At 54.4% G+C, this 27,960-nt stretch overlaps 1 protein-coding gene across 7 annotated transcripts in view; it reads left to right on the forward strand.

Moving 5' to 3' along the window:
* The window catches only part of MGAT5B (alpha-1,6-mannosylglycoprotein 6-beta-N-acetylglucosaminyltransferase B), an 81,038-nt gene that overhangs the window by 14,902 nt on the left and 38,176 nt on the right, over nt 1-27,960 (forward strand). For 6 of the 7 annotated variants that reach the window (XR_015147218.1, XR_015147217.1, XM_086356330.1 and 3 more), the window contains 7 exons: nt 3,429-3,541; nt 12,584-12,731; nt 22,998-23,113; nt 23,611-23,684; nt 24,639-24,809; nt 25,510-25,674; nt 26,363-26,532. Coding sequence is in view for 4 of the 7 variants with exons in the window: in XM_086356330.1 (XP_086212456.1) it covers nt 3,429-3,541; nt 12,584-12,731; nt 22,998-23,113; nt 23,611-23,684; nt 24,639-24,809; nt 25,510-25,674; nt 26,363-26,532 (957 nt within the window). In the remaining 3 variants the exon portion in view is untranslated. Of the gene's footprint in view, nt 1-3,428; nt 3,542-12,583; nt 12,732-22,997; nt 23,114-23,610; nt 23,685-24,638; nt 24,810-25,509; nt 25,675-26,305; nt 26,533-27,960 lie in introns of those variants that run through there. The other variant, XM_086356331.1, reaches the window with a different exon arrangement.

Here is a 27,960-nt window from a genome sequence, read left to right on the forward strand (position 1 = left end):
GGTGCTTCCCCACCTCGCGATCGGCCCCACCCCCGCGGCAAAGTTAGCACTCGGAGTGGGGCGGCACCCGGACCCGGCCGGCCCGCCCACCCCCTCAGCCCGAGCTGCCCTCTTTGACCCCGCCTCCTGCTCGCACTCCTTTTCTCTCGGCGGGGTGCGGGCCTCTGTCCCACGGGAGGGCCCCGAGACTGTGGCAAAGACCCCCCCCCCCCCCGACCTGGGAATTCGATGCCCGATCGCGGGCCTTGGAGAGGTTGGGGCAGGGGCGGCACTGAAGGGTGGAGGGGTGGCCAGAGCGTGGAGGCAGGATGGAAGACAAGACCGACCTCCTACTCCCACCTGGGCGGTCCAGGCCAGGCAGGGCTATGGACTCCGAGGGGCTGGCTGGGCTCTGCGGGTCCCACCCCAGGGACCCCCAGAGCCTGGCGGTTCCCGGGCAGCTGCCGCTCCTCCCAAATGCCGTCGGAGCTGGGCCTGCAGCCAGGGTTGGGGCGCTAAGCGATGAGCGCCTAGCAGAATTAGGGTGTCATCTCGTCCAGGGGCTGGACGGCGGAGGTCGCGACGGAGGGAGCTGCGGGACCGGGGCGGAGAAGGGGGTGGCCTGACTCCGGATGCGGTCACAGGTGGGATTTGGGTGCAGAGGGAGCCTGTGGGGGTGGGAACTGTATAGGCAGAGATGCCTGAAGTTTGGGGTGCTGGAGGGGCCGGATTTGAGCCCCTCCGCTCCAGACCTGAGGCGGAGACAGGGGACCCCTCCTATGCTCCCCACTCCAGATGGGGAGACCGTGGTTCCCACCTCCCCATTGCCTCCACCCCTTGCTCCCACCCCTCACCCCCGGCCTATTGTGCAGAGTTGAGGAGACAGCCTATAGGGCAATAAGGATCAAGCTGGACCTCCAGTGTCCAGAGGATGCAAAAAGACTATAGAACCGGGGGTCTCCAGGGTAGAGCCTTGGGCAGGTGATGGGGCGTGTCAAAAGCCCCCACCCCCCTAAAGTTCCCCTGCAAAGCAGGGTGGGAAGCTATCATCTCTGGAAAGGACTTGGTTCCTCCAGGGAAATCCTCAAATTCCTAGCCAACCAGACAGTCCTCAGCCCTGTCTCTCCCACCCAATGTTGGCCTATCCCTCCAGGCCATGGGAAGCCCAGCCGCTGACCCCAGCTTGGCTGGACATTTTGCAGCACGGTTGAAGGTGGTGGCCGACCGCAGCACCACGGACAGCACCAGCTCGCTTAAGCTCCTTTCCCTCTGGAGTCCTGCCCCTGTGGCTCTTTCTGGCTCTTTCCTAGAAACAGGATTCAGAGGTGGGATTGCCTAGGTTCCCCTTCCCTCCCCCTCAGGTTATGTAATTTCACCTCAGGGTAATCCTAGGCTGCCCAGAGACCCACAGCCACCAGTGAAGTCTTCAAATCCGTTTCACATGGTTGGGCGTGGTGGTGTTGTGTTTACAGCCTCCAACCATATCACTTCTATTTGTTCATCCTCCAGGGCAGACTGCTCTTGTTGGTTTTCCAGAGTCTCTGGCAGGGTCCTTACTCCCTAGTTGCTTCTGGAATGTTGCTTGAATAGATACGAGGGTGGACAAAATCATCTTAATTTGAACCTACTGTAAATGGCCCCAGGACTGCGGTCTGGCACAGAGAGATGCAGATGAGGTATTGGGGATTGAGGTTCTGTGCTAAAGGCCTAGGTACCTTCTCATAGGAGGTTTTTGGACCCTGGCAGTCCAGTTCTAAATATGAGTACCCCACAGCTGGGGAAGGGGAGGGAGGGATGGGGAACAAGAAACTTGGAGAGATCCATCCTTGTCCTCAAGCTGGGGGGACAAACTGCTTTTCTCCAGGATCTTCTTGGGTGTGTGACCACCCTCCCCCTACAATGTCCCTCTGACTGCTAGCCTGAGACCAGCCTGGCTTCATCTTGGGGATCCAAGGGCCAGAGCCCCACCCCCAGGCTTGGTGGAATTCAGTGAGGGGTCTCTGGGAGGTGAGGGAGCTGGGGGAAGCTCCCTTTTTCCATCTCTGCTTTGGGGTTCGTTCTGCTCCCCTCTCTGATTTAGTCTCTAACGGCTTCCTTTAAATATGGGTTGGGAATTTTGTTGTGCTTTTATTTTCTTCCACAATTATGTGTTTTCTTTAATGGACCAAATTTTAATTAAATACTGCTCTGCCAGTTTCAGATAATGAAGATTAAAATGCATAAAGAGATACAAACAAATGTGGGGTTTGAGGATGGGGGTGGAGGTGGGGGGATGGAGGTCTCTGGCGTGACTTGTGGGGTTCCCCATGGTGAGGCTGGCTCCACCAGAAGTGGGGTTCTTCACCCTGACCTGGAGGGAGGCAGCTCCCCTTTCAGCTCTGCCAGCTCGTCAAGTCTTCAAATAGACTCAAGGTCCCAGAACAGCCTCCACCTCTGCTGCCCTAAGGCCGGACTGGCCCAGAATATAGTATAGAAGCAGCAGGAGCCTGACCAGACGTGAGGGTGGGTTCCCTGCTGGGTGTCCCCTTGGAGATTCCCTAGTGCCACTTGGCATGTAATCAAGTGCTATGTGTTGAAGTATAAACAGTTGTGTTTTGGTCAACTCCCCGGAACACTGTGACAGCACACACTTGTGTGACACTCCTTACACAGGGGTTGACTTACTCTGACCATTCTATGGTGCAAGGTCCCGTGTGCCTGCCTGGTGAAGCTGTGGGTTAGGGAGAGTCTGGACACAGGGTGGCCACATGACCCTGCCCTTCTAGACCTTACCATCTGGTAGTAATGGGAGCCTCCCCTCCACCCCTACCCCAACCCTGAACATGACAAGGCTGTGTTCAAGTGAGCTTATGACTGGTTGCAGCAGCAAGGCCTGTGTGTGCAGGAGCTGACCATGTTCCAGGTGATTGATGGGATCCAGGTGGGTTTTGTCTGGACCAATTACTCGCCCTCTAGCGGGCATCAGGTTCTGCTGTCTTCACCTATACCAGTGGTCCTCAAACTTGAGCGTGTATCTGGGTGACCAGGAGAGCCTGTTCAAACACACTGTTTATCCCCCTCCCAGAGTGTGTGATTCCCTAAGCCGGGGACTGGGGCCCAGGAACGAGCATTTCTAATGTGTCCAAGCTGATGCTGATGCTGCTGGCCTGGGGACCACACTGTGAGGACCTCTGCTGTCAGGGGCCAGCTTCTGTCTGGAGGCTAGGAGCTGCCCGACCTCATACCTTGTATGTCTCAGTGTCCTCCGTGGTTTTTCGTGTGTGGCTCATGGTCACTTCTCTGTAGTCCAGCTTTCTTTATCCTGTGTGATGGGAGACCTACTGGCCCGGGAGCTCAGCCCCCTGATCTTTTACTCCTCCATTTATCCATCCCTTCCTCACTCATTCATTTGTAGGAAGCCCTTATGGCATTGGAGTGCATGTGCTGACCTGCCCTATTGCTCTCCGCAGGCTTTTTGTCCTGGGCATCGGCTTCTTCTCTCTCTGCTTCCTGATGACGTCTCTGGGAGGCCAGTTTTCGGCCCGGCGCCCGGGGGACTCGCCCTTCACCATCCGCACAGAAGGTATCTTGGTGGAGAAAGGGATGTAGGGGTTTGGGGTCCTTTGAGCCTCACCCTGCAGGAGTCTTTCTGGGGTTCTGTCTTGTGGGTCTGGCCACCTTGTTGGTGGACGTGTGAATGGTCGGGGCTTTAGCTCTTGACCTGGCTGTACTCATCAGCCTCCTTCTGGCCCAGGTTCCCAGGTTAGGAAGGGCCTTTGAGCCAGGAGCGCCCCGGCATCACAAGGGGCGGCCTGTGTTGCTCCACTGGTGGGGCAGTTCGGGGTCTCTGGATATGACCCCCGTCTCTTTCAGACACATGCTGTCTGCCCCTTTGGCCCAGGCTGCGGCCACAGCACAGGGGAGACTGGCCGTGGGCTCACGTGTCTTATCTCCAAGCTCTGTGGTCCTTCGTCCCTGCCCACGTGATACTTGCAAGGCAGGGGAATGGAGGTTCAGAGCGTGGGCTCTGGGGACCAGATGGGCTTGGTTTGTACCTGGTTCATCACCTACCAGCTGTGTGCCGTTGGCCAGGTCACTTAACTCACTCGTGGAGAAGGAGAGGAGTGACTGTTTTCAGGGGTCAGGTTGGATGAGCTCACGTGGCGCAGGGTGTGACCGGGTGACGGTCTGGGAGACCTCCTCCTGAAGGTGGGTCCTGCCCCTCTCCATCCTGCTCAAGGAAGAATGGAGAGCGGTTCAGAAGGTCCTGCTCGTGTGTCACGGGGGCTCTCCCAGTAACTGTGAGAAGGAGGGACGTAGTGGGGAAACTGAGGCAAGGGGGGTTTCTGGAACTGTTCAGGGGGCTGCTCTGTGGACTCTCCCCTTCCCCCCACTCCCCAGAAAGTCTTCGTCTGACACCCACCTTCTCAAATCCCTAGGCCTCATCTTTCTGACTCCCCTCTTCCCAGTGATGGGTAAGCCCTCCAGTAGGACGGGTTGTTGTCTGGGGTGGGTCCTCTAAGGGGCACTTACTCTGCCATCTGGTGTCTCCTCTTTAGATTCATGCCTTCAGTTTAACATGTACTTCTCTAAACTTGCAAAACACTCCCAGCAGGAATTTCACATTTATTAGTCATTCAAACCTGAATGTAAGTGAATCTGTCCCTTCTCTGATTCATGGAGGTCCCTCGGTCTCTTTGAGCCTCCGTCTTCTCCTCCGGTAAACGGGGCTAACAATGCCCACTTCCCCATGATTGCATGAGGGGGCATGAAGATAACATAGATGAAGGGTCTTGAGCAGCTTCTGGCAGAGAGTGTGAGCTCTGCAAACATTTATGGGATGTGCTGAGTCTGAGATGCAGGAGAGGATGTTTAGGGAAGAGGACCAAGGAGGTGCTAGAACCTGGAATCTCTGCGTGGGAGACTCCTGAGGATTGAGATTTGAGGAGGGGCTGAGGCAGTTGTGAAGGTGCCCATGAAGGGTAGCTTGGGGACGGGTGGGGGGAGGTTGAGAGTCCGGGGTGGGGTATAAGGAGCGATGTTCAGGCTACCTGGGGGCCACTGTGGGCAAGGGGGCGTGTCTGTCTGGGCGGGCTACCGCAGGGGGCTTGGGCAAGCTGACCTCTGAAAGGGCAGGGATCCAGGAGGTGGGAATCAGGGGCTGGAGGAGGGGTGTGTGGGTGTGCTCATCTCCCTGACGGTGGCCCCCATCCTGGCAGTGCTCAGAGGACCAGGGCTTGTGAGGGTCTTGCTCTGCTCTGTGCTATGCATTTTTGCCCAGCATGGGGACAAGGGGCCCAGCTCCAACCTAGATCTTGTGTCTAAGGGAAGAGCAGAGCTACCAAGGGGAAAGGACTTGCCCAGGGTCCCTCAGTTAGACTAGAGGCGTGTGTGTGTGTGTGTGTTGCACATGTTTAAACTTTCCATCAGAGTATGTGCTGTGTGTGCTTAGTCGCTTCAGTCATGTCTGACTCTCTGCAGCCCATGGACTGTAGCCCGCCAGGCTCCTCTGTCCATGGGGAGTCTCCAGGCAAGAATACCAGAGTGGGTTGCCATGCCCTCCTCCTGGGAATCTTGCTGACCCAGGGATCGAACCCAGATTTCCCGCACTGCAGGCGGATTTTTTACCGTCCTAGCCACCAGGGAAGCCCTTTTCTATCAGAGTATAGTATTCAGAAACTGAACCTGTCTAGGCACTCAGCAACCTAGATCCAGAGACAGGGCGTCATCCGTCCCCAGAAGCACCCTCAGGCTTCCTTCCACTTTGCACTTCCCCTCGGACGCTGGGACCTGTCGTCTAATAACACAGAGGGGCGTCGCCCTCGGACTTTATGAGGATGGCACCCCCTGGCAGGTGTTCAGTTGCCTGCGCCTTTTTCTCTCCATATTGCGTTTGTAAGCTTCACCCCTCTCCTGGCGTGTGGTTGCTGACACTGCTGCGCAGCATCCATCGTGTGACTACAACACAATGTATTTATCCACTCTGCCCGGGGCGGACCCTGGGCTGTTTCCAGCGTGGGACGTTCCTGAACTGCGCTGCTGTGAAGGTTCCAGCATGTGTCTGTGGTGGACACACGTGGGCATTTCTGTCTGGTCCACCTGGGGGTGGAGCTGCAGGTCTCCTCTGTGTTGTGACACCAGTTCTCAGACCCACATGTATCCAAGTCTTTTCACACCTCCCAGGCCCCCTGGGCTGGGAACTTCCTGCCTGGAATATGGAAGGAAAGGCTGAGAGGGGAGCCGGACCAGGACGGGGGCCTCTGGGAACCCCGGGGAGGTGACTCCGACCCGTTTCCCATCCCAGGTCTCGTTGTTCCTTCTCGTTGTCCCTTCAGTGTCTTCCACGCCCTTGGTTTGAGCTGATTTGCCTGGGGAGACCCGTAGCAGGGACTCGGAAGAGCCCCAGGTTTGCGTTGGGGGTTTAGAATCCCGATCCTGTAAGAGATGCCACCTCAAAGGAGACCCCGGGCTTATGGCGGCCCCGCAGACAACCTAGGAGGTGCCAGCCTGTCTATCCAGGAGCTGCCCGGGGAAGGATGTGTTGGAAGTGGGGGACGGTTGGAAGGGGTCTGGGGAGCGAGGTCATGGTGGGGGTTGGGGGTTAGATAGTGTTTATTCCGAGGATCTGTGCAGGCCCAAGGCAGAACTAGAAGAAGGAAGTCCACTCAGGGTTAGAAAAAAAATAGAAAAAATAACTTAGAAAAGCCCTTCTCTGGTCAATAACACCGTCTGAGCACAAATAGGGAAGTGGCCTGTCTTCTCCTTGCCTGTCAAGCCTGTGAGGGGAGCGCATCCCCACGAGGACCTGACTGGGGGAGGGGCAGGGTGCAGGATTTTCCCTAAAGACAGGGGAGCCTTCCATCGCCTCTCCCTAGGGAGGCTCTGGGTTCCCCTGGGGGCCAGTTCCTATTTTGTGATGAAGTTCTCTAGTTTGGGAAGAGAAGTGTGACAGACATCTCATTCTCTATTCTGCACACTCATCCTCACATGCGGGGAAGCAGGAGGCTGAGCGGAGGAGACTTGGACTCGGGAGGAGGGCTAACCTAATTCCCTCTTGCTGTGGTTGGGCCCCGTTTGGTGGGAGGATTTTTTTTTTTTTCTAATGCTCCCTCTCCAGTCCTCAGGGCTTCCCTTGTGGCTCAGCTGGTAAAGAATCTGCCTGCACTGCAGGAGACCTGGATTTGATCCCTGGGTTGGGAAGATCCCCTGGAGAAGGGAAAGGCTACCCACTCCAGTATTCTGGCCTGGAGAATTCCATGGACTGTATAGTCCATGGGATTACAAACAGTCGGACACAACTGAGCGACTTCACTTCAATATCAGAGGCATAGTGCCCTGCTCCGTAGCTGTCTCTGGCCCAGGATCTCGGTGCTAACGGAGCTTCTCTTCTCAGAAGTTGGTGATGGGTGGGTGTGCCAGGGCTTGCCCTTGTCCCCCACGCTGCCCAGAGCTCCCGTGGCCCCAGCTGGTTTCCTTGGTGGCCGTGTGCAGAGAGACAAATGTACGCCCTTCTCCAGCTGCACAAGCACCAAGTCACGGCTCCCATGTCGAGTGCCTGGGAGGTCTCTTCCATCTGGCGAGGTGGGGGCTCCTTCAGTTTTCAGGAACCAGTGGGAAAGGGTGGGGGTGGGGAGGAGAAAGGGGACAAGGGCGGACAGGAGGGAGAAAGAGCACACATCAGGGAGGGATGGGGCCTCGGTGGGCAGTGAAGCACCCTTGTCGGTAAATGTGAGGCCCCTTTGCATCTCTCAGCATCGCAGCTTTCCTTATTGATATGGAAATACGGAAGGAACATGTGTGACTTCTGAGATGTGTCGCCAGGGACCTCACATTAAATACATTTCAATTTGGCAGATGCTGAGAGCAGGGAAGTGACCCGGGGCAAGGCGCCTCGGGAGCCTGCTCTGCCTGCGGTCCCGGCCGGCGGCATCCAGGGAGCACATCGCATGGCAGGGCCTGCCAACCCGACTGACTGTTTGCTTGGCCTGTTTCCTTCCTGGGACCTGCCCCCTGCCTCCTGCAGGGCAGAAGACGTGCTTAGTACCCTGGAGCTCCTTGGGAAGCGATGGGTGGGGAGCTTCTGGAGTCCTGCATCATCTGTAGATGCTCAGAGTAGATGCTCGATGTGCTGGGAGGGTATCCTGGGCTCTTCGTCCAGTCCGATGGAGGTGGCCTTCAGACTCATCCGAGAGGGGACTCTGTCTCCTTCAGTTTCAGTTCAATTCAGTTGCTCAGTCGTGTCCGACTCTTTTCGACCCCATGAATCACAGCACGCCAGGCCTCCCTGTCCATACCAACTCCCGGAGTTCACTCAGACTCACGTCCATCGAGTCAGTGATGCCATCCAGCCATCTCATCCTCTGTCGTCCCCTTCTCCTCCTGCCCCCAATCCCTCCCAGCATCAGAGTCTTTTCCAATGAGTCAACTCTTCGCATGAGGTGGCCAAAGTATTGGAATTTCAGCGCTAGCATCATTCCTTCCAAAGAAATCCCAGGGCTGATCTTCAGAATGGACTGGTTGGATTTCCTTGTAGTCCAAGGGACTCTCAAAAGTCTTCTTAGAGCCAATTTAAAAGCCCTCTGGTCTGGAGTCACTCTGTTGACTTTTTTTTTGTGTGGCCATGCTGCATGGCATGCTGAATCTTAGTTGCCCAAACAAGGATCAAACCCGTGTCCCTTGCAGTGGAAGTACAGAGTCCTAACCACTGGATCACCTAGGAGGTCCCTCTGTTGACAATTTTAAAGCAGGATGTCTTCGTCCTTCATATGAAGGGCAATTCAGAACCCTCAGGTATCTCCAAGGACTCTAGGGGGCTTATGTCTGTCTCCCTGGACACCTCTTGCTCTGATCTGCTTCTATTGAATTATCCTCCTGGATGTCTCCCACATTGACCTATTGGGAAGGACACCCCTTACCCCTAAACTCTCACACATGGTTGGGGGGATTTGGGGATGGGGCTCGGACCACTGCTCAGCACAGTGAGCAGATGACAATTCTCTCTTGGACCCCTGCCTTTCAGAGCCCCCCGAAACCCTTCCCCACAGGTCATCCCTTTGGAAGTGGAGCATTGCTGTCCTGTCCAGCCCCTCTGAGTCATCGTCCTGCCTTCTGCCTGTGTCCCCAGGCCTTGTCCTCGCTCCTGGTCTCCCAGGCTGGGCCAGGAAACTCCAGTCTACCTAGTTGAATATGCAGAGTCATTTTTCTTTCTCTCTGTCTCATTGCTCTGGGCATCAAGACTATGCTCTGGCCCACCCAGGGGTTTAGCAAAACAAAGCACAGCTCTCTCCCTAAGGAGATTCTGCAGGCTTTTGTAGGAACACGTCCTTTCTTTCCCATTACCTCCATTTCTCTGGAGGCAGCTAGGGGAAGAGATGGAATAGGAGTCTCAGCCTCTAGACCCTCGGGTCTCAGTAAGTCAGACCCTCGCATTTTACTGGAGGGGACACTGAGACCCAGAGAAGACAAGTGACCTGTCCCCTCCCCCCACCGTCTGGGAGGATGTGCAGGTCTGGAGTCAAGCCCTCTCCTGGGACCTGGTGCTGCCCCCCAGGCTTGGTCCAGCTCCGTCTAGCTCTTTCGACCCTTGCGGTTATTGGCTCCATCAGCTGTTTCGCAGCTTTTGTCATGGGGTGGGGGAGGGGTAGGCATTGTCAGTGAGATCTTGGAAGGGGTGCAGACAGTGAGCTCAGAGGGGAAAGGACACTTGGGATGAGCCTGGAGAGAGGGCAGCGAAGTGACAGGGCAGGTGGCAGGCCTGAGGCGTTGCAGGGAACACCACACGGCCCCAGGGGCTGTGACGTGGCTCAGTATTGCTGTAGTGCTGTGTCTGCAGGTTCCAGCTGCCGCCCAAGCTCTGTGGTCCAGTCGGGCCTGAGTGCACGGCCTCAGATAACAGGCTCTGGCTTGAGAGTGTTCCCAGCCGTGGTCTCACTTTCCAGTTTTCATCTGACTCCTTTGGGGAAGGGGCCACCCCAGCCCCTGGTGTGAGCGATCAGGGCAGCCCAGGGAGGCCAGCCAGCTTGTGCACTGCACAATTCCAGGACGTCCATCAGGTAAACCTGAACATGGGTGGCTCCCATGGGCCTGTGCAAAGCAGCTCCAGGTTCAGTCATCTGATGGGCTCCTATTTTTCTAGCTGAAATGATGGAAACTCCCCTCTTGTTTTACTCTGTGCTCCAAGCACTGGTTGAGAGTGAGGTATTGCATTTGGATGACAGGCTTGGGTGGGAGGTCTCTGGATGAGAGTACTTTCAAAGAGTCAACTGTCCCCAACTCTGTGGAGTTGAAAGAAAGAAGGAGCTATTTATATCTTGCTGGCAGAGGGACTAACTGATTGAGGCCATGAGTGAGCGGGGAGGGGCTGAGTGGTGGGAGAGACCTCACTTTGCTTCATCAAACACTACAGTGAAATTTCCTGATCCCGGTGGAAAAATCCACCCAGTTTTCTGAGAGGGGAAGGTAGGGAGACCGTTAGCTCTTTCAGCTACTCAGGTGGGGAGGGGTGGAGTCTGTCTCCTTCCTTCTTTCTGATGCCGTTTTTCCAGCACCAACCCCTCTTCCTGTCTCTCCTCTGCTCCCCACATCATTCCCCCTTCGTTCATGCTCGCTGTTTTCTCTGGAGCCAGGGACTGAGGCTCTTTGAGTAACCTGCAGCCCCCAGCCCCCCAAGGCCTCCCTTCTAGGCTCATGCCAGCTCAGCAAGCAGGGGAACGCAGCCAGAAGGTGACTTGGTATGAGAAGGCAGCCACAGCCACTGGAATGGGCCTGGCACCAGGGGATACAGGGACAGGCACAATGGAAATGTCACCAGTAGCCTGGGTGACAGCTAGCCTCTCTAGGTCCCCCTTTGGCTCAGTCCCAAGCATGGAGCAGAGGAGACTGGCCCCTGCCTGACGCCCTCCCCACTTGACTTCTTGTCTCTGCTTCTGGTTCCCTGTGGCTGGCTGCAGTCCCTCTTGCCGGCATCCTGGCACCTTGAACTTGGGTTGCAGATGAAACCTAACGTTTATTGCCTTGAACTGGGGACACTGAGGCTGAGAATATTACGATGATGCCCTTGGCCACATGGCCCCTTGAGGGGTTTCTGTCAGAGGCAGGTGAGAGTCCAGGTGTCCACCCCAGCCCCTCTGAATCCACGGGGCCTTGACTCTGGCTTTCTTGAGGAGCAGATGCTAATGGTGCTCAGCCCTCAAAGAGTCCCGTCACATGCTGGAGCCGACACTGCCATCCCATGGAAAGTACCAGATCATGGCTGTCCCAGGGAGCAGCCCTCAAGCAGTGACTGGCAGGAGGTGGTATGTACATGCTTGGTCCCCTTGCCCCCGCAGGGAGAGAACTGTGAGGCTGCTTCTGCACCAGCTGGTTTCCCCAGGGTGACGACATGCCCTCTCTGGTCTGTCTCCCCTTCCCTGGCTCACTTCTCCATAATGACCTGCCCTCAAAACTTTATCTGGGGGGTCTGATTCTGGGTATCCCCACCCAAGGTGCCCCCTGACAACCCGACCCCCACCAGCAGCCTAGGGAATCCCTGGGAGCATCCGGGTCTCTATGGACCCAGGTCAGTTGGTAACAGAGATTCAGAGCCTTGCCACTAAGGTTTGCAGGCAGCCTTGGTGTGGGCTGTCATGCCTGGAACCGAGTACCAATGAATGGTTTGGAGGGGCCATTTAAAACCTTCACAAAATCTAATTAAAAAGGAAGGTGAGGGCTGCTGTCCCATGCTGACACATGTGGTGCTAATGATCAGGAATGATTAGATGGGAAATTGTGGAAAGTCTCAGGCTGGTTAACGAGATCTTGGTTGAAGCACCTCATTTTCATTTAATTTTATTCTTCACGAGGTTTCCTGGCCCCTCAACCCTGGAGTTGATCTCTGGGAACCCAAGGGCTGGCTTGAGAGGACACATTCCTGCTGGTCTTCTAGAGTGGGGTTTGGGGGAGTGGCTGGGAAAGGGAGGTGGCCAGGGCCCCCACCCCTTTGAACACAGGCTCACAGCCTCTCCTGTGCATCTGAGTCATGTGAGGAGTAAGCAGAATCAGAGTCTGGGGCCCCAGGCCCTGGAGATCTGAATCAGCAGATCTACACGAGGGCCCAGGAATCTAGACTTCACTTGGGCTGGAGGTTCACCTGTGGCTGGATGGTTGACCATACTTTTAGAAACCCTGATCCACGAGTTCTGTGTAGAACTTGTTGGTGAGGGTCTTTGGGGTTCCTGTCCCACTACTGGGCCTTCCCTGTCATCTCACAGGCTTGAGAGTATGTCTAAAGTTCGATTTTGCCAGAGATGAGAACCGAGGCTCAGAGAGGTTAAAAGATTATCCCGATGTTACACAGCTGGTAGGGAGCAGGGTGAGCCCAGGGCTCTCTGGATCCCTGTCCTGCAGGGGTAGGGGGTGAGGCAGGCTCACTCTCCTGGCTCCTTCTTTTCTCTTTAAAAATTATTTATTTAATTGGAGGATAATTACTTTACAATATTGTGATGGTTTTTGCCATACATCCCTCCTCTTTCTGAGAAGAAGGGAGTGGGGCTGGGGTCTGAGCCACCCCTGACCAGACACCATGTGGTCTCAGGTGGCCTCGGGGCTGCCTGGGCCATGCCTGACTGTGCCCACCTTCTGCCCGCAGTGATGGGTGGGCCGGAGTCCCGTGGTGTCCTCCGCAAGATGAGTGACCTGCTGGAGCTGATGGTGAAGCGCATGGACACGCTGGCCAGGCTGGAGAACAGCAGTGAGCTGCACCGGGCTGCCGGGGAGGGGCGTTTTGCCCTGGACAGGTGAGGGGGACCCAGGAGTGGGAGGGGCTCCTGGAGTGGGGGAGGGGCACCTGGAATCAGGGAGGAGTGGTACCCACTATACCGGGGATGGGGCCCGGGATACCGCCTCAGAGTGCATTTTACACACACACACACACACACACAGTACATGCAAAGTGTGTGGTTTTTGCAAATCTTCCCTAAATGGCTTCCCGTGGCACGTTATCTGTGACAATTTTGAGCTCCGTCCGTATTGACCAGCATGTGTGACTGTGCATGGGATGCAATGACCTCAGTGATCATCTGTCTTCCTCCCATGGACCTGGGCCATCTTTGCAAGAAGAATTGCCGGGTTTATGCATTCTAAACATTCCCCTGCTGAGGCCACAACATGCAGAGTTCCCCTAGGGTTTGTGCGGCAGCCCCACGTGCTTCTGTCTGTCCCTGGGAACCCAGGTGGTGGTCTGAGGTGTGAGGTTCTCCTGATCCCCTGAGAATGAGGGCGCATGAAGCCAGGGCTGGCCCAGCTGGGAGTCCTGGCCCCCAGACTCGGATGTGGAGGAGACGAGGCTGCGACCCTACCCATCCCAAGGGGACAAGCTGCACTTGACCTTTTGTTAATAGATACTGGGCTCTCAATGAGCTGGAGCTGTTCAGTGTGTTCTGAAAGTGAAAGCGTGAGTCACTAAGTCGTGTCCGACCCTTGTGACCCCCTGGACTGTAGCCCACCAGGCTCCTCTGTCCATGGGATTCTCCAGGCAAGAATACTGGAATGGGTTGCTGTTCCCATATCCACCGGAACTTCCCAACCCAGGAGTTGAACCCAGGTCTCCTGCATTGCAGGCAGATTGTTCACCATCTAAGCCACCAGGGAAGCCCCAATATGTTCTAACTGCTGAAAAATTAGTTTGAAACCCACACTTTTACACAATTTGGGAGAAGCTATACCTCAGCCAATGTGATTTGCTAAAAGTGTTCTTCTGTTGCTGAAAAATGTGTTTGAAATCCACACTTTTGGATAATTTGTGGGAAAAGCTATACCTCAGCCAATGTGTGGTACGTAAAAGCCAAAGCCATTTCTGAAGTTTGGTGTTGGGTAAGATCAAAGGTGAGTGCTGGTCCTTAAGGGCTCGTGGCCTGGGGAGCCTGAAGCACAGCCCGCTCCTTTGGTCTGGTGGGGGATCCTCGGCCCCATAGGCCGCCTGGGCTGGACAGTTGGCCCTGGGTCCCTACTTCAGCAGACCTCTGTGATTGCATGTTCTGGGTGACCAGTCAGGCCGGCCAATATCATCATCCCTGGCCTCATGAGGGCTTCCCTGGTGGCTCAGATGGTAAAGAATCCGTCTGCAATGTGGGAAACTTGGGTTTGATCCCTGGGTTGGGAAGATCCCCTGGAGGAAGGCATGGCAACAAGCCCCATGGACCGAGGAGCCTGGTGGGCTACAGTCCATGGAGTTGCAAAGAGTTGGACACGACTGAGTGACTAAGCACAGCACAGTCCTCTTAATGCGTGATACTCACAGCTCACCTTATCGTGTTACCGCCGAGAGCTCGTCAATCCCACAGTGCCTTACGGGGGGCTTTAATCCTATAGAGGAGGAAACGGAGGCACAGAGGTGTTTAGGCACAGCTGCTGAGGAGCTGGGCCTGGCTCAGGGTACAGGTCAGCTGGCCCCACCGGAAGCCCACCTTCTAAATACCGAGCTCTTGGTGGCCATTCACTAAATATGCAGTTTCTTGGGGTCTGTTTTTATCCCTTTGCAAGATTTTTCATATCAATTAGTAATAATTCGCAGCTCGGGAGACACAAATCCTTTGTTAGACCTCTGCTCTGATTTTTTTGTTTTGGGAAATGTAGGCACTAAAATTACATTACTGGACGTAGAGAACAGAGAGGGACACAGCGGGGCGGGTAGGGAGGGGGATGAATTGGGAGACTGGGATTGACATATATACACTATTGATACTGTGTATAAAACAGATAACTAATGAGAACCTCCTGTAAAGCACTGGGAGCTCTAGTCAATGCCCTAAGTGATCTAAATGGGAAGGAAATCCAAAAAAGAGAAGGGATAACTGGTTGACCTTGTTGTACAGCAGAAACTGACACAACACTGTAAAGCAACTGTACTCCAAAAAAATTAATTAAAAAATAAATTAAATTACAGTTCTGGAGCCTGGGATTAAACACAGCGGTGGGTGTGAGGAGCTCGCCAGAGTGCCCAGCTCCTGGTGGGAGCTCTTCCCCCTTGGGAAGTCGGGGTCCCTGGTTACATGCTGTGGCTCTCCAGAGACTGAGCATCTGACAGAAGAAACTAGAGATCTCTCTGCTCCTGAAATACGTCTTGGCACCACCGAAGTGCCAGGCACTGCTCCCGGTGCTGGGGACACAGCAATGAGCCTTGTCCCCGTTCCTGCAGGGAAGACAGACAGTAACTGAGAAAAAGAACAAAATGAGATAATGTAGAGATCCTGAGCCAAGCTCTAAGCATGAGAAAGTGGAGGACTGGGAAAGAGGCTATTCAAACAGGGTGGTCTGTCAAGGCGCGTGGGAATGGGTGACATGTGAGCTCAATTCTGAATGAGCGGGAGGAGCCAGCCACGTGAGGAGCTGGGGAGTAGATAATTTGGGGTAGAGGGAACAGCAAGTGCAAAGGCCCTGGGGAAGGAGCAGGCTTGGTGTCTTTTAAAAAAATATTCATTTATTTGGCTGCCCCAGGTCTTAGTTGGTGCACTCGGGACCTTTAGTTGCAGCATATGGGGTCCAGTTCCCTGACCAGGGGTCGAACCCCAGGCCCCTGCATTGGGAGTGCGGAGTCTTATAGTCACTGGACCATCAGGGGAGTCCCAAGCTTGGTGTCTTGAAGGAAAGAAACCACAGTGAAGGTCCACCTGGCAGAGCGCAGTGGGGGCTGGGAGAGGGCAGTGGGCAGGTGGCTTAGAGCTTTGTCAGTGATGGCAGGTGGCGTTGGGACCCCATTCTTAGAGCTGAGGGATGTCTCTGGATGAGGGGGGTGTGAGAGGGGCTGGGGCAGAGACAGGTGGGGATGGTTTAGTCACTAAGTCATTTCTGACTCTTTGCGACTCCATGGACTGTAGCCCACCAGGCTCCTCTGTCCATGGATTCTCCAGGCAAGAATGCTGGAGTGGGTTGGCATGCCCTCCTCCAGGGGGCAGAGACGGGAAATGGAGGCAAAGGTGCTGGGCACCCCTGGACTCCCCCTGGGGTCTGAGGCTGCTGCTTCTCCGTGTGCACAGGGTGGCCCTCTCTGATGCTGCTGTGTCCCCTCTGATTTAGCCCCTCGCCCCGCCTCTCATCCTTTCCACTTTCCCAGCTGCCCCAGCTGTGCTCCCCCCTATCCGGGCTGCAGATCCACCCTCTGTCCACACTGGTCTGGTCACCAGGGTGAGAGCAGAGGGTCAAGTGTTCCTGGGCTGCCGGGCCTGCCTCCTGGGGCCAGGAATGCTACTGCCAGCACATTCAGTGTCTCTCCGGTTTCTTCCCGTCCCAGCCCGCCCTCCCTCCCCTGCTCTGCCCTTCATCTCCACCCGCTCCAGCTTCATCCCAGGAAATAGCAACAATCCATCATGACCAGCAGAGCCCATCAAACCCCACAGGCAGAGCCATAAATTTCAGGGACACTGTTGCTTCTGGCTTCAGGGAGCGAAGCAGTGGGTGTGTCCAGGGTGCGCAGAGGCTGCCTGCTCACCCTTCCCATGGGCACGAACCCTGCAGTCCTCTCCCCACCCTAACCCCACTCCGGATGGTCCAGCATGGAGCTGGCAGGTGAGAACCCTGTCGCCACTGTGTTTCCAGCAAACTCTCAGTTATCTGCACTTGGATTTCTCACTTTGCAATTATCTGTGGCTTTAAAAAGAACAACCTCCACTGCCCCGCTTCTGCCCTTTGGAAGCTTCTCGGCTGTGCCTCTCACTCATGGCTGGTATATCCTTAGGGAAAGCAAATTTGCTTTATTCAGCCTAGGAAAACACAATACAGGTTTATTTGCCAATTTATTGCAAATGGCATCGTATTATGTATACTAAAACCAAAGAGTGATCTCTGAATTTTCTATAAGGCCTCTCTGCAGTGGCAAAGACAGCTGAGACTTGAGGCTGTCTGCGTTCGAGCCAATCTGTATTTGTCGAGTGCCTACTGGGTGCAGGCTCTGGGCTGGGGTGTCAGGAATGGATGGAGGAAACCCAGAAGACAGAAGTCAGAGTTCTTGTCCTCAAAGAGTGTCAGAACTCCTTAGGAAGAGGGAGCCAGCAACCCTTCCCTGTGGAGAAGGGATAACAGGAAGGAAGATCCATCAGAATTATCGTCTGTGAGTAAGGAGTTGAAGGTTTATTTTTTTTCCCCCAATTTTTTAAAGCTTTATTTAAAAACTCAAAAATGCTCCTGAGGACTTTCCCAGTCATCCAGGGGCTAAGCCTCTGGGTTCCTGAAGCAGGGGGCCCAGGTTCCATCCCTGGTCAGGGAACTAGGTCCCACACGCCACTACTAAAGATCCCTCATACCTTAGTGAAGATCAAGATCAAAGACCTTGTGTGCCACCACTAAGACCCGGCGCAGCCAAGTAAATAAGTAAACTAATAATAATAATAAAAAGCTTCTAGACATTCTCGGCCATCTCTGTGCTGGCAGGGCCAGGTGCCAGGAGTATAGCTTCTGTGTGTGGGGGTGGGGTGTAGGACAGGGGACACACTGCCAGTTAAGATAACTTGGGGCTCAGTTTTAAAGGACATGCCCCACTTCTCACAGGCCCTGTGCTGGGTCCAGCCTCTGGATTGGCCCCTTCCTAACACGACAGATCTGGGAGTGTGTCTGGCCTCTGGGCTGGGGGAAGCCGGACTGATACGGGGGTGGGGGGAGATGTTGGTGACTGGTTGAGAAAGTCACTCCAGGGCAGGCACCTGTCAAATGTGACATAAATGTGAAGGGTTAAACATCCCTAACAGGGACAAAGGTTCTCAGCATCCCACTGTACGCCATTGGTAAGACAGGCCTCAAAACCAGTGACTCAGAAATTAAAAATAAAAGGAAATGTATCCAGGACACACAAACGGAAAGTGGAGATGGCAATATTTATACCAAACAAAGCAGAATTTGAGGCAAAAGAACATGTAACAGAACAAATAATTCTCCTTCATTATTGATAACAATCCCACACTTAAGGAACTGTTTAACTTATCAAACTGGGAAATATGTTTTAATTATAAGATTTTTATCACTGAGGATGCAGCCAAATAGACACATTACTTTTAAGATACTTCCGAGTCCTACTATTAGGACTTCCCTGGTGGTTCAGTGGTTAAGACTCCGAGCGCTCCCAGTGCAGGGGGCCCGGGATTTGATCCCTGGTCAGGGAAACTAGACCCTACAGGCTGCGGCTAACCATCCTGCCTGCTGCAATTAAGACCTGGCCCACCCAAATAAATAAAAGAAATAAAAGTAAATATTAAAAAAGAAATCAGTGGGGAAAAGGTCAATACAGTATGGACACGCATGATGGAATAAAATGTAACCACTAAAAATACATTAAAAATATTTAATGGCTGGCAATGTATTTACTCATCATGTAGTCCAAGTAAAAGAGGCAAGAAACCAGGCATATATAGCGGGATATCAGTGTGTCTTAAATAAACATGAGTGCGTACTAAGTCGCTTCAGTCTTGTCTGACTCTTGCGACCCCGTGGACTATAATTCACCAGGCCCCTCTGTCCATGGGATTCTCCAGGCAAGAATCTGAAGTGGGTTGCCATGCCCTCCTCTAAGGGGTCTTCCCGATCCAGGGATCCGTGTCTCTCACATCTCCTGCATTGGCGGGCGGGCTCTTTACCACTACTGCCACCTTGGGAAGCCCTAAGTAAGACATATGAGATGTTAGAAAAGAAAATCCTCAGGGAAACACTGGGCTCTGGAGTGGGGATGGGGGCTCTGTTCCTCATAGCCTGGCTTTGCCCACCCATGGGGTACCAGTTCTTTCCCCAAGTGATGAAACTACAGTCCAACTCCAGCTCTGTTCCTATCAACAGTGGGAAGACTATCTATCTATCTATCATCTAGCTATCCTATCTTTCTGATACATACATGTGCATGTATGTGTGTATGTATTTCTCAGGGCAGGAGAGAAGGCGTCCTCTCTGCTGTTAACCAGGGGGGGGGCAGGCAGGTCCTTGATCATGTTCTGGGAGCACTCTGATGGCATCAGACCTCTGATGGCAATGAAGAGGGGGGAGCAGAGGAGGAGAGCAGTAAAAAAAATGCAGGGAAGACTGGACACCAGGGATGGGGGTTTCCTATGTTCTGTGTGGTGTGTGTGAGAAGTAGACAGAGAGACAGACACCTGGAGAGAAGCCATCTCCTGTTCGCGGCGCTCGTGTTTCTGGCTGTAGCGTTTGTGTCTTGGTACATGTGTCTTCAGGCACCTGTGAATGCGAGTCCCTCTGTTTTAAAAGGGAAGCTATCAGTTTTATAATAAAATAACAACTCCCAGCAAGCACGCTGGCCAGCTGCGCAGAAATCAATATCTCATTAATTGAATGCAACCCTCATAAATCATGGGTGGAACTCAAAATTAAACCTCCTTCCTGCGGCTTCCTGGAGCGCTCATGCTGGGGCCAGGGGACTGAGAACTGGAATCAGTAATGGCCTCATGAGGCTGGAATGAGGGGGCCAAGGCTCAAGAGGGCCTTCTGGGGGCCTGGCCTGATGGGAGGTGATGCCTGGAGCCGGTGTCCTGGGGGGAAGTGGCTACCGGCTGGAGCCAGAGTGCCCTGCTTTGTTCTGGCCTCTGGCCCCTGGCTCTGGGTGGTGGAGGGGCAGAGAGTCCTGAGATCAGTGGGTGGCCTGTGGTGTTGGTTGCTTCTTCAGGGGACCCTGGGCCAGTGTTCAGAGGCTGGCCGCACCAGGGTCAGCCTTGGAGGGCAGCTGGCTCCAGGAAGCCACTTATGCCCGAGCATATTTAACCAATAGCAAAATTATATTTTATGACTGCATTGGCATAAAGATGCTTATAGTAACATTACGTATTGAAGTCTTTTCCTGACCTACAATTTTGTCCTGATGTTTAGAGGAATGGAAACGTTTTTGTGGACCCCTAAAAGCACTGTGGCCCTGACAGTGCACCACCCTGGCCTGATGGAGAAGCCAGCCCTGCCACCGCCCCAATCCCATGGTGACAACACTGTCAGTGGTGGGCAGCCGCACACCTTGTCCCCAATCCACACGCCCCCTTCTCTTTTCCACGGAAATTTCCCAGGTCACAGATGTGCTGTGGTTTGAAGTCTCACAACATCTACTTTTGTTGTCATTTAAAAAAAAAAAAACTTCCCAGGGAAAGAAGCCTGATCCTATGTTATTTGAAAATAGAAAGTGCTGTGCAAATGCTAAGTCCAGTATAATAATAGTGACGCCAAGTAATTCTGTTTTGAACAACTTGAACTTGTTAAATCAGACAGATGCCATCTGCGCTGTTTTAAAGCCCAGGCTGGTGATATGTTTTATGCAAAAAAAAAAAATGCTTATCATATGAAAATTGCTGAATCTCCCCCAAAGTGAAGTACTTTGCTCTGAAGTTAGACTTATGAGACTTCCTCTCAAGGATGGGGTGACTCCTGGAGGTAGGGAGTGAGAGCGTCTCAAGCATTTATTGAGCACTTACTGTATACTGAGCCCTTGACAGTCAATTTCATGTCTAATCCTTGCAGCTCATCACTCTGTGAGGGAGCTAAAATTATTCAGACTTTATATGAGCTAACCCTGGGGCTCAGAGAGGTTAGGTTACTTGCCCAAAGTCACACAGCTCTCCAGTGGAACCAGGATTTGAATCCAGGACCTCTGACTCTGAGGTCCTTTCTCAGTCCAATGCCTGCATGCTAAGTCACTTCAGTTGTGTTTGATTCTCTGTGACCCCATGAACTGTAGCTTGCCAGGCTCCTCTGTCCATGGGATGGATTCTCCAGGCAAAGAATACTGGACTGGGTTGCCGTGCCCTCCTCCAGAGGGTCTTCCCGACCCAGGGATGGAACCCATGTCTCTTACGTCTCCTGCACTGGCAGGAGGGTTCTTTACCACTAGTGCCACCTGGGAAGCCCTCCAATAAGTCTCCAAATAATGTGGACCCAGAAGCACGAGGAGTCAAAGGCTCCCCCTGCCCCGTTTGCTCTTCATCTCCCATGAAAGAAGCAGCAGGATAAAGGCTGGGCCTGTGGATATGGTACCTATGAATATGATCTTGTTCAGAAATAGGGTTTTGGTAGATGCAGTCAAATTAAGATGAGGTCATACTGGATCAGGGTGGGCCCTAATCCAGTGCCTGGTGTTCCTTTAAGAAGAGGAAATTTGGACGCACACAGAAGGAGGGAGAGGAAAGACAGAGACTGAGGACCACTGGCACCCCAGAAGCCAGGACAGGTGTTCCCCCAGAGCCTCCAGGAGGAGCAAGCCTGCCGACACCTTGACTGCAGACTTCTGGTGCCCAGGGTGTGAGGGAAGACATCTGTGCTGTTCTAAGCCCCCAGTCTGTGGTCATTCGTTACAGCAGCCACCGAAAGTGAATGAAAGGCAATGCCATTTTCCAGGAGAGTTTGGAGAGCGTGGACTGGGCTGCCTGTGTACGTGTGTGCACACGCGTGTACATGTGTGTGCACAGGTGTGTGTGGAGGGCTCATCTCCCCGCTTCCTGCCGCCTCTGCCTTTTGTCCCCACGCCCTTCCTCTCCTTACAGAAAGTGGAGCAGGGAGGACTTCCCTGGTGGTCCAGTGGTTAAGAATCCGCCTTCCAGGGCTTCCCTGGTGACTCAGTGGTAAAGAATCCACCTGCCAATACAGGAGACACAGGTTGGATCCCTGGTCCGGGAAGATCCCAAGTGCCGCAGAGCAACTAAGCCCAAGCACCACAACTACTGAGCCTGCGCTCTGGAGCCCAGGAACCGCAACTGCTGAATCCCGCACGCCCTAGAGCCCGTGCTCCGCAAGAAGAGAAGCCGCCGCAGGGAGAAGTCCAAGCACACGAGCTATAGAGTAGCCCCACTTGCTGCAACTAGAGAAAAGCCCATGCAGCAATGAAGACCCAACACAGCGCCCCCCACCCCCCCCCGCCGGCAAAAAAAAGAGTCCGCTTTCCAATGCAGGGGATGTGGGTTTGACTCCTGGCTGGGGAACTAAGATTCCGCATGTCAAGGGGCAACTAAGCCCACACACCACAACCAAAGAAGCCAGTGAGGACCCAGCACAGCCAAAGTTTTAAAAAAGGAAAATGGTGGGGGGAGGGTGGCCTAAAGGGGCGGGTGGCCGAGGAGGGGCAGCGCTGTGCCTTTTCTGGTGGGAGGTGGGGTTTGAAAATCCCAGAGGAGCCCAGCTTGGAAAAATCCTCCTTCGTGTAGTTGTTATTATGTGCGGCAAGGAAGACCCAGTCCTTGTAAAGGGATAAATGGAGCTTAAACATAGCCTGCAAAGCCAGAGGAGGTGGTGAAGATCAAAGGGAATGGAATTACTGTCTTCAGAAAAAAGGAAGCGGCCTTCTGGAGGGGGGGCCCCCAGAGCCCTCCTTGCTGTGAGCCCCACGTGCCAGCCCAGTGGAATCTGTCTCAATAGAAGTTTTTGCTGTGAGATAAATAGTGCAGCTGATGTCTAATAAACTCCTCCGAGAGAGGAGTGGTGATCAACACCAGGGAATAAATTCTCCAGAAATTAAGGCAGTGCCGGTGTTGGTGGTGAGTCGGAGGGCTGTGATGTTTGTGGCAGCGAACTCGTTTAGGGTCCTGGGAGAACTCATTCTTGGGAATCCAGCAATAATTTTACTAGAGGTTTTAATAGTTGGCAAGTCCCCAGGCCACTTTGTGTGGAATTTATTTTGGCAAGATACAGCCCTCCCCCCAGGAGAAAAATAGAGAAAAAGACTCAAGGCGGCCAGCTGAGCCCAGGAAAAGGGCTTCCATCACCTGGGGCTCCCCAAACACCTCCCATCCAGGCTCTTGAAGGGAATTCCTCTGCCCATGTCAGCCCGAGCGCTGCCCTTGGCCTGGCACTTGCAGGTGTGGGTTCTCCCAGAGGTGTGCCAGGTGGGTACGTTGATGGTTAGTTAGTGAGCTCCATCAGCTCAGGCTGAGACAGCAGCGGCTCCATTTCCTGGCCTGACTATTGGTTGCTGCATTTCCGTGCAGTGCAGGCTGGCATTTGGGTACTGGGGGCCCTGCAGTCCTTTGCGGGAAGGCTGGGCCCCCCTCCCCTTGCCCCCGGGATGGCCATCCCGCAGGCTCACCCTGGCTTCTCCTTCTTAGGCTCCCTGCCGGGCCTGGCCTCATGGAGCGGATCCAGGCCATCGCCCAGAACGTCTCGGACATTGCTGTGAAGGTGGACCAGATCCTGCGCCACAGCCTGCTCCTGCACAGCAAGGGTGGGGGCCGGGGGCGCCTCGCGACCTCCAGGACAGAGTACAGGGTGGTGGGAGTCTGGGGTGGGGCCTGATTTCTCCCCACAGCAGCTCCTCTGGCTCCTGGGGGGGTCCTGCCTTGGGTCTCAGTGGGGTGACCCCACCATCCCTGGGTGGCCCCTCCATTCCTCTGATGTGGGGAGCATCAGGCTGGGAAGCCCCCCTCAAAAAGTCGGGAGTACGTTCAGATGTGTGCCTGAGGTCTGCCCCTCCAGAGAACTGGTCTTTAAGCATTCAGGCCAGCTCCTCATTGGCCTGAACCGCCTAAGGAGGGTGGGCATGGTGGCAGAGGGGGCAACTCAGGCCCAGGCCACCACTGGCAGGTGGCCTTTCAGGGAAGAAAACTCAGGTCAAGGGCACTATGTGTGCCCACGCTTCCCCTTCCCACCCGCCTTGTGCTTTCTCTGCCGGGCTCCTTCCCGGGCCCAGGTCCTCAGCAAGCTGGCCTTCTCTCTCTGCAGTGTCTGAAGGCAGGCGGGACCAGTGTGAGGCACCTAGTGACCCCAAGTTCCCTGACTGCTCAGGGAAGGTGGAGGTGAGGCTTGGGGCTGAGGGGTGGGGGTGGGGTGACCAGGAGAAGCCCCTCCGCAGGGGCTGTGGCCCAGATTAGCTCTGGGGTTCTGCTAGCTGCAATATCCACCACCAAGGGGCTCTCTGCCTTCACACTGGCACTGGCTAGCAGAGGCCAGCCCCAGAGGAACTGCTTCTCTGCCTGGCCCACCAACTGAATTTCCCAGAACGGGTCATATTTTGGGGTTTTCAGTACTGTCTTACAGCAGACAAGCTATTAAGTATACATATGCCACCCCCAGCAGTCTGATTCAATTTCACACAAGGAGTGGACCTCATTCTCTCTCCGCATCCCTTCTAGCCCAGCTGGACTGAGAGAATCCCTCCCCACTGCCCAGGGCGACCCCCCCAACCCCGGTTGCATGGAGCCTGTCTATCTGGGGAGCCAGTTCACAGGCATAAAAGCCAGCCCCTCACTGGTGCTGAAATCCCTAAGAGTGGGGGCAGTGGCACTGCAGACCCTTTCTTGGGGACCACGTGGGGGCCACTGTGGATGAGTCCTGCCCTGGCCACAGCCCTGCGACCTGACCTAGGCATCAGCCAAACCCGGCTCTTGGTTGTGGATGGAGAACAAATGATGAGGCCCCGCCAGGCCTGCAGCTGCTGCACCTCCGCTGTTTGACCGCATGTGTCCTGACCTGGCCTCGTTCCCGCCGGGTCCTTCTCTTTCTGGGCCTGGCGGGTGGTGGTCCAGTCTGGCCTTCCCTGAGTTTCTCAGTGGCCGAGACACAGGGCTGGGTCCTAGGACCCTGGTCCAGTCTCTCTTCTCTGCTTCTGACCTTGCTGCACCTTTAGGATGGGCCCCAGGGACCCTCTCCTGGGGGACCTGGGGGTCCCCAAGGACATGCACGCACGGGGGCCCTGAGGGCACATGAGGGACTGGCACTGGCCCCCTGGCGCAGGCTGGCCCTCTCCACAGTGGATGCGCGCCCGCTGGACCTCTGACCCTTGCTACGCCTTCTTCGGGGTGGACGGGACCGAGTGCTCCTTCCTCATCTACCTCAGTGAGGTCGAGTGGTTCTGCCCCCCGCTGCCCTGGAGGAACCAGACGGCCACCCGGAGGGCTCCCAAGCCCCTCCCCAAGGTCCAGGTAGGCATGGGAGGTGGCTGGGTCATGCTTGGGGAGCAGGGGACACTTTGCCCCTGGGTAAGATAAGGCCAGTTGGCTCTGCCTGGTGGGTGGGCTGGTCCTTGCCTGCCAGCCTGTGGGTGCCCATCCCAACTCCTGTGGGATGCTGCGAAGCTGAAACTACTTGAGGGGCAGGCTGGGGCCCTGGAGGCACCTCCCTTAATGGACTGGAATAATAGTAATAATAGCTGTCACTCATTGAAGGCTTCCTGTGTGGCAGACACTTTATTTGTACTTAAATCTCGCAGCAGTCCTTACACAGTCTTATTTAACAGATGACAGATCTGAGGTCTGGAGAGCTGAGTTAACTTCGTTAAGGCATACAGATACTCTGGCTCCGCTGAAAGGCAGCCTGGCTTCTCTGCCCTTGGAGCCCCGGCTCTGACCACGACCTCACTGCCTCCTTGTCAGAGCTGGGATCCTGGGAACAGGTCACAGCTGACCCCCTCCTGAAGGGCCCAGGACCGGTGGCTGACTGGAGCTGGGCTGGGACAGACCGACGCGGCTGGGGAGTGAATGTTGGGGGGATGAGAGTGGGGCTCATGGGAAGAGCTAGGACAGACCCAACCTCACAGGGAAGATACCCTGGGCGGCGGGTGATGGTGGTGATGTAGCTGCTGGCCGGAAGTTAGAGAACTATGGTCTGGACCCCCCACTCCAGGCAGTTTTCCGGAGCAATCTGTCCCACCTCCTGGAGCTGATGGGCAGCGGGAAGGAATCGCTAATCTTCATGAAGAAACGCACCAAGCGGTTCACAGCCCAGTGGGCACTGGCCGCCCAGCGCCTGGCGCAGAAACTGGGGGGTGTCCGGAGGGACCAGAAGCAGGTACCTCATCCTCCCAGTGCGTTCAAGGAGCTGAGCTTAGTGAGCCCGGGGCCTCAGGCTGCCAAGGGCACCCTGGGTCTACCCTTAAAAGACTTTTATTGTGTTTATTTGAATTTGAGCTGGGGTGGTGCAGCGGCAGAGTCAGGATAGATGCGTGTGTCGGTCGACGCTTTTCAAGTTTGGGGCAGAGTGACACCCTCTCCCCTTTAGGAGTCCTACATTCTGTGGGCATCTTGTTCTCGTCAGGCAGAAAAGTCGTGTCATTTGCCTGGAATGCTGGGAATAACGTAGCCTGTTTGGGGGAGTTCCTCGGCCCATTGGTTCCTCCATCTGTCTGTCCATCCATCCATCCATGCAATAAATACTTACCTGACTCTCTCATTCACCCTGTTTATTTCTTTCAGAGTCCTTGTCATTTCATGAGTTACCTCTTGTCTGTGTTTACTGTTGTCTGCCTCTTTCATCTGGACCATAGCGCCTTGAGGGCAGGATGTGACCGTCCTGTTCACCTGTGTCACCAGCGAGGTCACCCTGCCTCTTGGTCCCTCCGCTGCGCCCTGGTGCCAGAAAGCACAGCCGGGAGGGAGACCGTGTCTTCCGCTGGCCGGGTGTCCCTGGGGTGGCCGGGCCGGGGGCTGCTGCTCCTCCAAGCTGACCCTCTGTGTCTCCCCACCCCCGACCCCACCAGATCCTCGTCCACATCGGCTTCCTGACCGAGGAGTCTGGGGACGTGTTCAGCCCGCGGGTGCTGAAGGGCGGGCCTCTGGGGGAGATGGTGCAGTGGGCAGACATCCTGGCTGCTCTCTATGTCCTGGGCCACGGCCTCCGGATCACAGTGTCCCTGAAGGAGCTGCAGAGGTGAGTGCGGGGGAGGAAAGGAAGGGGAGCTACTGTCAGATGGCGACATTCCCCATAGCTTTCTCCACCTGCTCAGTCTGCCTCCCACCCTCCTGTCCTCAGCGCTGATCCCCCCGTCATTCTGGGGGATGCACCAGGGATCGTATTTGCTCAGTGCTGTTCAAACAGGGTCCTGTTCTCCGTCTTGGACCTAAGGGGAGCCCTGTTGTATGTGCTCAGGGGCTGACAGATATTGGTTTGTGGAACTGAGCCACGTCATCAGATAGGGTCCCCGCTGTTCCCATCCTGGGTGACTTGGTGCAGCCTCAGGGGTCCTCTTCTAGGGCTGTGCTTCTTCGTGGGGGCCAGGAAGACCTGGGGATGGGGGGAGGTGGGCCAGTGCTATCCCTTCCAGTGCTTGCCTTTTCAGGGTCCCTCTGATGCTGTCTGAGGTGGGAGACTGGTGGTTAAGAGGGGATAGGATTGTGTGTGTGTGTATGATTAGGCTCATTTTTAACCACTATATTTGTGGGGCATAGAAATATGTAAGATATTTCTTATTTTATCTGTCAATATTTATTATATGATATTTGATCGGTACAAAAATATATGTACCACATGTCACAAAGCACAAGAATGAAGTGATCTATGCTTCTGCCACCCAGCTGCAGAATGAGGATATTACCAGGACTCTTGTGTTCACCTGGGAGTTTCTCTCACCTATCCCTCTGCCCTCGACCCCACCCAGCCCTGGAGGAAACCTGGAACTTGGATTTTGTGTTTATCATTCTTTTGCTTTAAAAAATAAATTTGTTCTTTTGCTGTTGTTTTACAAATTCATGTATCAATAAACAATATATGATTTAGTTTTTATTTTGGTTTAATTTGAGCTTTGTAAAAATTTTACCTACTGATTGTAGCCTCCAAATTTTGTTTTCTTCACTCATTATTAGATTTCCAAGATTCCTCCATGTTGCTGCCTGTAGCTCTATGCCATTCATGTCACGGCTGTATAATATTCCATTGTGTGAATATACCACGATTATTTATCAATTTTTCCTATCTGTGGACATTTCCCTATGTTTTTACAAGTTATTTTGAATGATACTATCTGTGGTGGACATTTTTGTACATGTCACCTGGTATCCCTGGGTCAGAGTTTCTCTTGGGTAAAGACTGAGTTTTTTCTTTGGTATAGACTTAGGGGCACAATTGCTGGGACTTAGGGTGTCTAAAAAGTCAGCCTGACAAGAAAATGCCAGTTGTTTCCCTGAGTGACTGCACCAGTCGAGTCCTTCCATGCTCCAGGTTCCCCGGGGGCTGCATTCTTCCCCACACTTGGTGTTACTGAGCTTTCTCACTGGGGGTGTTGAGTGGTATCGTGGTATCTTGTTACAGTCTTAACTCTCATTCCTTGACAACTGACAAGGCTGAGCAGTTAGTCATATG

The sequence above is a fragment of the Bos grunniens genome, chromosome 19, assembly GCF_055505025.1.
Source record: "Bos grunniens cultivar Pamir isolate PY7600 chromosome 19, Bosgru_T2T1.0, whole genome shotgun sequence".
NCBI lineage: Eukaryota > Metazoa > Chordata > Mammalia > Artiodactyla > Bovidae > Bos > Bos grunniens.